General features: G+C 44.1%; 1 protein-coding gene across 1 annotated transcript in view; it reads left to right on the forward strand.

Moving 5' to 3' along the window:
- Positions 1–810: 810 nt before the first annotated feature.
- The window catches only part of SRP72 (signal recognition particle 72kDa), a 14,295-nt gene continuing 3,452 nt past the window's right edge, over positions 811–11,653 (forward strand). The window contains exons 1-13 of the mRNA XM_009893752.1: positions 811–956; positions 3,512–3,635; positions 4,470–4,613; positions 5,406–5,517; positions 6,697–6,728; positions 7,355–7,479; positions 7,570–7,627; positions 7,817–7,948; positions 8,359–8,487; positions 9,011–9,083; positions 9,652–9,716; positions 10,669–10,764; positions 11,208–11,311. Coding sequence (XP_009892054.1) covers positions 811–956; positions 3,512–3,635; positions 4,470–4,613; positions 5,406–5,517; positions 6,697–6,728; positions 7,355–7,479; positions 7,570–7,627; positions 7,817–7,948; positions 8,359–8,487; positions 9,011–9,083; positions 9,652–9,716; positions 10,669–10,764; positions 11,208–11,311 — 1,340 coding nt within the window. The remainder of the gene's footprint in view (positions 957–3,511; positions 3,636–4,469; positions 4,614–5,405; positions 5,518–6,696; positions 6,729–7,354; positions 7,480–7,569; positions 7,628–7,816; positions 7,949–8,358; positions 8,488–9,010; positions 9,084–9,651; positions 9,717–10,668; positions 10,765–11,207; positions 11,312–11,653) is intronic.

Here is an 11,653-nt window from a genome sequence, read left to right on the forward strand (position 1 = left end):
GTGGGCCGAGCCCTCAGTGTTGCTCGTGGGTTTTCGTTCAGGTTTGGTCGTGGGAGGAAGGTAAACAGCTTTTCTCCTGGGAATTGAAAACTGCTTTTCTCCTGGGAATTGAAGCAGCGGTGTTGAGCATATGGACCAGCTGACTTGGGAGTGATAACTTGCTCGCATGTGAGAGGCCACCATTGACATGTGTTGTTTTGATAGTTAGGCGTCCAAAATGGGATCGCATATTATAAGGCACATTATGGCTAAAAGTTCTCTCTTTGCAGTTTTGTAGGGAGTAGGGACTCATCTCCTGTCCCAGCAGATCTGAGAGTTGGGATCGGGTGAAAAAACCAAATGCCAAAACCTGTTCTCCCTCACTGTCAAAATCAAAATCAAAATCAAATCCCTGTGCGTTCTCCCTCACTGTCTTCCGCTGACAGAAAGTAGTATCATATAAAGTGACTACCTGTCTAGAGCCATACTGTTTTTCTATAGCAGGTGCTTTTCTTCCTGTATATGCTTTACGTGGCACTCAGGTTTTGGCACTGTGTTCTCTGCCTGGAATTGAAATACCAATGAAAGGTTTGTCCAGGTGTGCGCAGCTCTTGTTGAAGGTATTTTAGCACAGTGGTCACTTGGGGTAAGTTCAGTATTTACACTGGATTCTTTTATGCTGACAGGATTTGTTTCATGATCTGAGCCAAAGCAAGCCATGCCGGGACCATTTTAAATTGACATGACTGCTCTCTGTGCTGGGTTTTTGAAACTGTAACAAGATATGGTTTTTACAAAGCCTTAGTGTGTCTGATAATGAGTTAGATTCTTATGTTGAAACTGGTTTCCCTTCCAGTACTGCAGATCAGCAAGGACGATGTGACGGCACTTCAGTGTAAAGTTGTGTGTCTTATCCAGAACGGAAACTTCAAGGAAGCCCTTGGTGTAATCAACACCCACACTAAAGTGTTAACCAGGTGAGTTGTGTCTTGCTGTACTCTACAAAATATGAAACAGCCAGCCCTTGAGAAGCTGCTTCAGCTTCAGTGGAGGTGACTAATAGGTAGCAAAATAAAGAGCAGGAGGTTCTCAGAGCCATTGGGATTGGGCTTCTCAGTGAAACACTGATTTATTCTGGGTGTGAGAGGTGGTCTGGATGGTTTGAGGCAGTATAACATCTTGCTGTTACTGTTGAAGGGATTCTCCCTAATGTAGTTTTGAGCCACCTTCTTGAGCTGATTCTGCTTGTTGATGTGGTTGAGCACCATAGCTGGTACAAGGGAAGAGGACAGGTCTCATGGGGAGTGAAGAGAAGAGGGGGAAGCTCTTGCCAGTGGCAGTGAGCTGTTAGCTTTGCTTGGCTGTCTCATCATACTGCTCCTTGGGGTCCTCTTCTTTGCCAGCCTGAAAGTACTGCTTCAACTTTCGGGGTGGTGCAAGCCCTTTGTGTGTTCTCAAAATCAGGACCTTGGAGACAACTTGTGTTTGAGAACAAGTCAAACTTCCCATTTGTGTCATTAAGCAGACTCTAATTTTCTTCCTAATAAAGAAGGCTCTTTGTGCAAAGACTGGGATGAAAATCACTACCCAAGAATTGCCTGGCAGCAAAATTTTTGTATTTCAGGTACTGCTCTTGTGTCTTGGTTTGAGATAGAACAAAACCAACTTTCTTTTCAGTAATGTTACTTTTCAGTTAAGTCTCTTCTAACTGCCTGCACTCTCTGAAATTAGCAGTATATTTTTTCAAACAATGTCTGCTTCTAGCAATGATAACATCTGATGTTTATAGTTAATACCAAGGAATGGTATGCAGAGAGGCTCTTGCTTATACTTAGTGCTATAACAACCAAGGTCAGCTAACTTTCTTACGTGCCACGTTGGAGGGATGGAAGCGGAAGAGCATAGAGGGTTGCACTTGCAGGGGGGAATGGACAGGACAGGTGACCCAAAACTGACCAACAGGGTATTCCATCCCGTCTGCATCGTGCTCAGTATAAAAGCTGAGGGATCAAAGGGGTCAAGCCTCTTTCAATGGCAGGTGTCCAAGGAGGACTCTGTTGTTCTGCCTTTGATCCCGATCTGTGTTTTCCTGAACCCAGTTCTTTAATGTAGTTCCCATCTGCCACTGAATCTAGTCCCAGTGCTTGCCAGTGATGTGAGAGCTCGATACTGTTTTTGTATACATTTGTATATATTTCATTATTTTCTTATTATTATCTTTTCTTTTTATTGTTAATATTTCATTATAGCTGTCTTAGTTTTTTTCCAACCCGTAAGTTTCTCTCCCTTATTGTCTTTCCCTTCCCCTCTGGGAAGGGAGAGAGGTTAATAGAGAGCATCTGTCATTTGTTTAGTGGCCAGCCTAAACCATTGACATCTTGTTAAGGAACTTCCTAGAAAAGTGTGTTGTAGTATCAGTGCGATGAAGCATATCCTCGCTTATGTTCACATCTGAAAAAAAAATAAAATTACCTTATTCACAAATCTTTCTTTCTTGGAATGGAAGGGGTTTAATTTAACTTTTTTTAGCTTGTTTTTTCAGTATATGGGGAGGAGGAGGAATAATTTCTCTAAATTCAACTGCCTTCAGAGTTCTCCCTATAATTTCTTTGGCTTGGTTGTACTGTGTGTCTGTCCCTGTATCCTGCAGAGCAGGGAAAGTGGTGGTTCTTGCTGTGCCTTGAAGTTGTCCTGTCCTGCACTGAGGCCGTCCCACGGCTTTGCTTTAATTCTTAATGCTGTTTGTTTGTTTCCAGACTTCCCTAATACTCAGCTGGACTGGGATAATTTTAAATAGACTGAGAAATAGCTGGTGACAAGTGGCACCAATGATGAACTGAGGGAATCGCTGATTAATTTTCCTTTTGGCTTAAGTGGTAACTCAGGGGGTAGGTGGAACATAGCATTCAAGGCTCTGCTTGTTTGATAGTGTTTCCCTGCTGATGTGAGCTTGCTTTGAAGCCAATTTTATGTTAACATTGGCAAGCGCTTTTGCTGCAGTTCTGCTGCACTGATATTTCAAAATAAGTTAATGATACCGTTGACTTAGTATCAGACTATAACAGGGACTGTGTTTTACACCATTTTCTTTCTGTGTGTCAATTGTCTTTGGAAGTTTGCAGTAACGATCTTTTGCTGTAATGATATGTCTTCTCCTTAAGAAGGAGTAACATAATGAAATTTGGTATTGTTTTACCTTTTAAGCATTTGATTCACATGATCTGTAGCAGGCCAGGGGAGATTGGAAATGCTGTGTGTCTGGAGACGCTAGAAAAAAAGGAACCTCTTGTTTTAGATGAAGTTTTGATATTCCTTTTCTGTTGAACACAAAGTACGTTTAAGATATTATCAGTGCTTAACAGATACATAATTCAGTAATCTGGGATTATGTGCTCACCTCTGGTGTTTGGCTCTTTGGGAATGTAGCAGTCTGTGACTAATTAGGGCTGCCTAAACAAGCGTGTTCAGATGGGTGAATGCTGTTGAATGTGGACTACAGTGCCTGCTATGAGCCTTTGTTTTGTCTTTGCAGTGACGTTATTGCCTTTGAGAAGGCCTACTGTGAATACAGGTTGAATCGTATTGAAAATGCTCTCAAGACCATTCAGAGTGCCAGTCAGCAGACAGACAAACTGAAGGAGCTTTATGGACAAGTGGTAATTACAAGCTTTTCTTCCTGGTGGCAGTTTCATGTGTTGGATGCCTTGTCCCTCCTCTAATGTGGGGCAAGTATGGGGACAGAATTTCCATCTCTGTCTTGAAGGTAAGGAGAGGTACAGTTGCCAACTTCTCCAACTTATGTGGAGCTTCAGTCACACGTTGCTGGAGGCAGAACCATCATCTTATTGCTGCTGACCCCAAGCAATACATATGTGACTCCTTCTCCCTTCCTGGGTCTGGCCTGATAATAGCTATCTAGCTGAGGGAATCAAGGATGGAAGAGAGCTGATGAGATTTATTTGTGGTTGAGCCATCTGCTTGCATTAGATACCTGTCCAGGAATGGTTTGCAAGATCTGACATCTGTCCTCATTTCCAATTTTCTTTTCAGTAATTTTACTTTTCCCTTGAGTTTCTTCTAACTGACTGTACTCTAAAATTAACGGTGTGTTTTTCGGATGTTATTGCTGCTAGAAACAGACACTGCCCGAAAAATACACCGTTTTTAATTTAGTCTCTCTCATAGAGACGTGATCTGATCTGGAAAAAGGCTGTTTGAGGGCAAAACTGTAAGCTGCTGCTTTTAAGGAAGCTTTTTCAGGAGTAAGAACTGTGCCATTTGTGTGCAGGTAGCTGGTGTCATTGCTTCAGTCCTTGCAATCGTAATCTATAGAGTTTGCCCTTAAAGGTGGATGCAAATGTTAATAATGTTCATCTTAAAACATAGGATGCTCTGCTGCTACCAGTCCATGGAGACGGAGGAAGGAGGCTGTAGCTACTAGCATACACAAGAAAATACTATTCTGAAGGCTAATCCCTTCCCCTTCTCAGTTGTACAGGTTGGAGCGTTATGATGATTGTCTGGCTGCGTACAGGGATCTCATCCGCAACTCCCAGGATGAGTATGAGGAAGAGAGAAAAACTAATCTCTCTGCTGTTGTGGCAGCCCAAAGCACATGGGAGAAGGTGATGCCGGTAAGTAAGTGTGTGCATGTATGCGTGTAAGAGTGACAGCCGAGGAATAAAGGATATAAGATATATATATCTTTAACAGGATAGAACTGTGTTCCTGTCTCTTAATGACTTCTGAGTGTATTGAAGACCACCTAGTGGTTTCCCCTGTATGGAGGAATAAATGCTGTTACCGTTCTGAGGGGTGAAGAGTTATACTTCATCATTGATCTCTTGTATTAGTAGATGTCACACAGAGCAGGAAGTGCCTCTCTCTGAGCCTGCCTTAGGCAGAACACCTCTGGTGACTAGTGCTTTCCTCTGTCTCATTACCCTCTTGCCCAGGGTAAAGCTAACTGTCTGGGTCACCCAGCCATGCTTGGGAATGTTTTTGCTAATGAGCAGTGCAGATCGTAATGTTCTTTTTTTTTTTTTTTTTTTTCCAGAAATCTTTGTCCTTGGAAGTGTGCACAGCATGCTCAGCTTTCTATTCAGTGCTGTGGATCCACTTTCTAGTTCTCTAGAGTAGCGGTTATTACCTGCCCTCTTTCAGTAGCCTAAGTAGTCCCCAGGTTCAGGCTGGAGTTTTGTTGCTGCCTTGTCAATTGCCTCTGACTTTGTTGTGCAGTGTGAGGGAAGACCCTTTGCACTGTGTTACTTATTTGCTAGATGTGTGCCCTTTTAAAATTGTGTCTAAATTTATTTTGCAAGGAATAGTTTGAATGTATCTGAAAACTATAGTTTGTATCCATTGCCTGTCAAATCTGCATAGATCAGTGGGTATTTATTCGGTGTTACATTTGCTTTCCCTGCTAGGAGGATTTGGGCCTTCGAGAAGCTACGTACGAGCTGTGTTATAACAGTGCATGTGCGTTGGTTGGGCAAGGAAAGTTGAATGAAGCAATGAAAAAACTACAGAAAGCAGAAGGTAAAAACATGGTGAGGTGAGAGGGAGGCTTTGTGTGATAGAAGTATTTACTTGCTCTTTATAGACACACTTAATCAGAGAGAAAGAGGTTTTGAAAATCTAAAAACTGACCAACAGCAGGATTTGTTATGTAAGTTTCCAGAGAGTTCCTGACAGAACTGAGGTTTTTGTAGAAGTGTTGCTCTGGAGCTCTTTTCCAGAGCCATGTGGTGTGTACGATCTCCTGGCTCTGTTACAGCCCCCTGATTGGTGTTCAGTGCCTTTGAGTAGTTTTTTGAAGTAGGAAATAGACATGAGTGTAATCTGTCCTCATAAGCATAAGGTGTTTCATCTATTCTAACTCATGGTTTTGTTAGTATATGTATATAAACATGTATAAGAACTATAAAAAAATAAAAATACTTCATGGTCTGAATTAGGTATGAAATAAGTATACGCCAACAAACGAGCTTTTTTTTTTGTGAAGAGGATTTTTTTTCTATTGGGTGGAAGGGGATTTTGTGTGTATTTAAAAAAAAAATAAAAGCTGGGGGGAGAGTTAGGAAAAATTAGTTTCCTTCTGATCTAATTGCTCTTGCAGATAAATAGGTCAGTTCTGTCCTGATTTTGATGATAGAATAGCAGCTCTCCCATACAATTGATTTATCGAGCATGTGTAATTTGAATATATGTGCTGTGATAGTAGTCCTTTGGAGAGCAAAACAAGTGATGTTCTGGTAAGGTATGTGAGAAAGTTAAGAAGTGACTGATATGTGTACTGAAAATTGATGGAACTGCTGCCCCATAAAGGGTAGTGTAATCTGAATATTGCATGCTTGCATGACTTAAAATAACTCCCAAGATGGTGAGCAGTTGCAGCCGAGTGATCCCTATGGAAAAGATCGGGAGCTAGGTTTAAGGAAACTTGTTCTGGAGAAAAAATAAGTGTGCGACTCCGCTCTCAGAAGGCAGCTTTGAGGGGGAACAGTATTTGCTGTGCATTTGGTATTTCTTTTGCATCATCTAGTTATCTTCATGCTCAGTCCCATCTATCATCAGATGTGTAGTCTAATACGCCCTTCTAATGCTGCAGAAGTTTTGGGTATACATGAAAAATATGTATGTTCTGCCTTACTTCTAGGCTGGGGTTTTCCCCTAAAGCCTTCTAAATTGTGTTCTTCAATTTGTTTTCCCTTCTAGGGCTGTGCCGCCAGTCGCTATCAGAAGACTCTGTAAGTTCTTGATGTTGTTCTGGAAAGTGTTCGCTTTACACCACCGTGAACAAGGGTGCGGCCATAAAGCGTGTTGCAGATAGCCAGAGGATACCCAAAGCTGCTGTGCAGTATTACCCAGCAAGTCTTGCCACTGCTGCTGGTACCAGCTTGTGAAGCTGGGGTAGCAATCATGGTTGTTGCAAAGGTGTAGGTAACACTGCAGGCTGTTTGCTGCTGTGTTCCTTGCACAGTTGCCTATGCTGGTGCAGGCAGGATGGGTACGGGTTGTCTGAAACCTCCCTGTGACCCACCCCTACTATGGGTGAACATGCTGAGTGGATGGTGGGAAACACAGGAAATTTGTAGTCACTGTCGTTAGCTCGAGTAGACGGGCAGATTCAGTGCACAAGTTAAGGGTATCTTCAGACTCTTGAAAGAGCAGGTGAAGTTTTATTTTCTCATGGTTTAACCCAGATATGCTTGTATTTGTGCTCTGGCTACAACCTTCATCTGTAGTAGCTGGGGTACTTTGCTGCTAATACTGCCCAAGAGAGCTCATAGACATTCGCCAGCAGAATGCTGAAGCCAGGGGAAGAGAGGTGAGATGGCAGCTTTTTTTTCTTTTTGCCTTGATTTTCCTTCAGGACGTGACAGAGGAAGACATTGAGGCTGAACTGGCCATTATTCATGGTCAGATGGCTTATATCATGCAACTGCAGGGTCGTACAGAGGACGCTCTACAGCTCTACAATCAAATAATCAAGTTGAAGTAAGGGCTTTTCTAAAACAAACACTCAGTCTTCCATCTGTAGAGACCACTGTTTAATAACAATGTGCTTTCTGCTTTTCTTATCTGCAGGCCAACAGATGTAGGACTGCTTGCTGTCATTGCAAATAACATCATCACAATTAACAAGGTATAGAATTACCTTGCTGCTTTCAATGTGGCCCTTTCTAGTGGTTACTTGGCCTACTTGTCTGCTTCTGTGGAGAGAAGGGGGATAATGAGGAAAGATTGTTTCCTGAACAGTAGTTAAATCGCAGACCTAGAGACCTTTTCTTCTTCAAGGAACGTAATGAAGTCTTATCATGTGTGATTTCCCCAGGACCAAAATGTCTTTGATTCAAAGAAAAAGGTGAAGCTGACCAATGCAGAAGGTGTTGAGCATAAACTCTCCAAGAAACAGCTCCAGGCGATTGAATTCAACAAAGCTTTGCTGGCTATGTACACTAACCAGGTAGGGAAAACTGACCTGTAGTAAGTAGCTAGAGATTTAGCACTCTCCACAGGAATTTGACTAGGTAAAACTGGATATATAGCTGTTCTGTATCATAAGATAAGAGCACTTGTTTTAGGCACATAAGTGAGGAGAAAAAAAAAATCATCCCCAAAAGAAGACAGTCAGTTGTGTAGTGACTTGAGTGTTGCAGTAGAGAGGACGGTGTGGAGATGACTGGGAGACAGAAGGGGTTGGGGGGGTTCTTAAATGCATCTAAAGTGCTACTAAGAGTACTGGCTGTTGGTTCTGTATACCCATTTCAGGGAAGCCATCACTAGCATCTCTTCTCAGATACAACTGGTATGTTAGTCCTGTGTTAGGTGCTTGCAGAGGTTGAGAAAATTGTATTCTCTCTTCCCATTCCTCAGGCAGATCAGTGCCGCAAGCTGTCGGCAAGCCTGCAGTCGCAGAGCCCTGAGCATCTCCTCCCTGTGCTTATCCAGGCAGCCCAACTGTGTCGTGAGAAGCAGCATGCAAAGGCTGTAGGGCTTCTGCAGGTAGGTTAAGAGAAAGTACTCCTTTAGCCAAGCTCTATTTAAACTTGTGCTTTGTGTTCTTGTGTACTGTTTCCCTTAGCTTCTTTCATCTGGTTTAAATTTCCAGGGGTATCTGACTGTGCTTATTTTGGTTTGGTGCAATGCTGCTGGAAAGCATTTACACCCAACTGAACCGTGCTGCTTTTAAAGGGTGCAAGTTCCCTTGCACCTCTGATTTTTTTGCTTAGGAAGCTGTAGTAGGTGACTTCTAGGGTAAGCAGTGGGGTTTGCTGCTCTGCTTGCAAGCAGTTTGCAACAGCCTCCTTTTGGGAGGGAGCTAGTGGCCTGGGATGGAAATCTGAGAGGATGATGGGCCCCTGGCATGGTTTGGGGCCCTCTCCTGCTATGTGCTGAAGCCTGCCTGTGGTGGAAAGCTTCCTTTGGCTCTTGCCAGCTTGCTGTGACTGAGCATGAGTTATGATTCACCAGAGAAGCAGCCTGGTGCCCACACACATGTTGAATTGTTCTTTCCTCTGACTCTCAGGACTTTGCAGACCAGCACCCTGCCAATGCAGCTGAGATCAAGCTGACGATGGCCCAGCTAAAAATTGCTCAAGGTATCCAGTGTTCTCCTTTGTTGGGAAGTGTCTACACATGATAATGGTACATGGAGTGAGACAAACAGGCTTTAGGGCAATCCTTGCTGCAGTCACTGTTGTGATGGGAGTGCAGAACAGAGATACTTTCAGTCTTGTATTCTGTATATTTTGTGGCAGGACAGAGCTCATAGCTTAACATCTGGATGTCCAGGCTCTACAGATCCCTGGCAGAGATGCCCGCGGTCTTTGTGAATAATAGGGCTGAGCCTGTTCTGGGGCAGGAGAGTCTTGGGAGCAGTGTGGAGCTCCCTGGTGGTGCCATTTCTGTATACAGTTGGGCAGCACAGGAGTTGCTTATGGAAGAGAAGACCTTGCTTGCAAAAGCTTTCTTCTGAACCCTTGCTGGATGTGATGAAGGCAGAAAGGTCCTTTGTGTGGTGGCCTGTCCTTTATTCCTGGAAATGGGAGAGAGATTTTGAGAAGGGGATTGTTGTGTCCCCATTGTTTATCTTTGGCTGGAAGGCCACTGGCAGGGTGAAATGTTACCATGCCACTCAGAGCATGTTCCTCCCTGTCTGTCTTCTAGGCAGCGTCACCAAAGCCTGCATGATCCTGAGGAGCATAGAAGAACTTCAGCACAAGCCTGGTATGGTAAGCAAAACTCAGTCTGAACTGTGTGAGGTTTTCCCCTTGTAGCACAGCTTTGTACTGCCTGCTCGCTGTTGCCTCTTCCCCGTGGCTTTCGCTTGACCTGAATGTCTGCAGGGACTTTGAGCCCATCTTCCTTGTCTTGGACAAAGGTGGAATTATAACTTGCACCAGGTGACCTGAACTTAGCCACAGAAGTACTCTGCCTGTCAGCAGACATACTCTCTTCCTATGTTCCCACTCCCTCAGACCTGTGCGTTGCCTGGATTTACTTGCATAACATGACTGGAGCAGCTGCTTCCCTGGTATGTACTGTTGGAAAGTTTTTGAAGCAGCTTTAGGACAACGGGCATTAGGGAGAAAGTGCTATGTGTTCCATCCCCACAGCATCACCCTGGTCTGCATGCATGTCCGTGTCTGGTATTTGGAAGAGCTTGATGACCTTGAAAATGCTCAAGAGTACAGCGTAAGCATCTTGAGCAGAGGCTGACAGTTGTAGGTCTGTTCCAGTTGCAAGTGCGAATGATCAAAGTCATTTATATGGCAGTCAACGATACAAGCTCCTTACCCTGGGTCACCTCTGGTTGTGACTGGGTTGTATCATCTCTTCAGTGCTGATTTCTTTTTTCACAGCTCTTGGGATAGAGAATGGGGGAAGAAAAAGGGTTTCTAATGAAACTGTGTCCAGTGGCAAGCAAAGAAAGTGTCAAGACAAGAAGTTTTTTCTGTGAATGCAATGTTAAGCTTGTAACACGGGAGAAAGATCGCTGGGGATGTTTCTTTGGGAGGGACCTGGGTAGGAAGGTGTCATCTGGGTATCCTGCCTGTTACCACAGCTGGTTTTTAGGGACCTCACATTGAGTGTGCTTTTAGGAAATTCCGTCATTTAACTGCTGACTCTAGGTATAGACAGCTTGTGTGAGGATCTGTTATAAGCTCTCTTGAATGTTTTCAGGTGTCTGCCTTGGTGACAATGTACAGTCATGAAGAGGACATTGACAGTGCAATCGAGGTCTTCACACAGGCTATCCAGTGGTATCAGCAATTCCAGGCAAGTCAGACCAGAGGAGCTAATGTGCAAGATCTTGTCTCAGCCTTTTCCTGTTGATGCACAGCCCCAGCAGCTCCTCCAGTTGGGATTTTGGAGACCTGTGGGCTCCTCTTTTGTGAGCGTTCATTTTATCACTGTTTCGTTATTTGAGATGTGTTGCAAACAGGGAGCAGCAGCTCCTGTCTGTTAGGAGAGTGGGGGCAATGGGTGCCCAAATATAGCAATCTGGCCTTCTCCCTGATTAGACAGCATTGTGGAGCAGCAAGCTGCCTTGTCCCATGCAGTTCTGCCTCACATCCTAGGGTGCAAAGGTGGTCTGCTTTCTGCATGACAGGGTGCAAACTCGGTTCTCCTTGGCCAGGTCTCAAGGGCATTAAAGCCAGCTACACCTGGGCTCTATGCTGTGATAATAAGGAACTAATTATGGTTGCTGTGTGTTTCAGCCAAAGTCTCCTGTCCATTTGTCGCTGATAAGGGAAGCTGCCAACTTCAAACTAAAGCATGGCAGGAAGAAGGAAGCAATCAGTGACTTGGAGGAGCTCTGGAAGTGAGTTGGGTGGTTGCTGAAACAGAGGTCTCCACTCAGAGACCTCTGCAAGCTGTCTGGTGCCAGGCAGTGTCTGACAGTGTTGGTTGGCTGGTAGCCATCCTTTAGCGTTGCTTCTTCACAGGGGCTCGAATGCAAAGCTGTATTTTGAAAGGAGAGGACATTATTCATTTGATCTATAGCTGCTGTTCACTTGAAAACCTGGTTGAATTGTCCCAGAGGCCTCTTGTGTGCAGTGAAGGTTGCTGGGACTGGGAGGCATCATTTTTTCTAGTGCTGCATAAACCATGGATGTCTAGGTTTTAGTTTTTATTATGCACTTGATGGGATTTGGGGGGGGGG

The sequence above is a fragment of the Charadrius vociferus genome, unplaced genomic scaffold (assembly GCF_000708025.1).
Source record: "Charadrius vociferus isolate BGI_N301 unplaced genomic scaffold, ASM70802v2 scaffold59, whole genome shotgun sequence".
NCBI lineage: Eukaryota > Metazoa > Chordata > Aves > Charadriiformes > Charadriidae > Charadrius > Charadrius vociferus.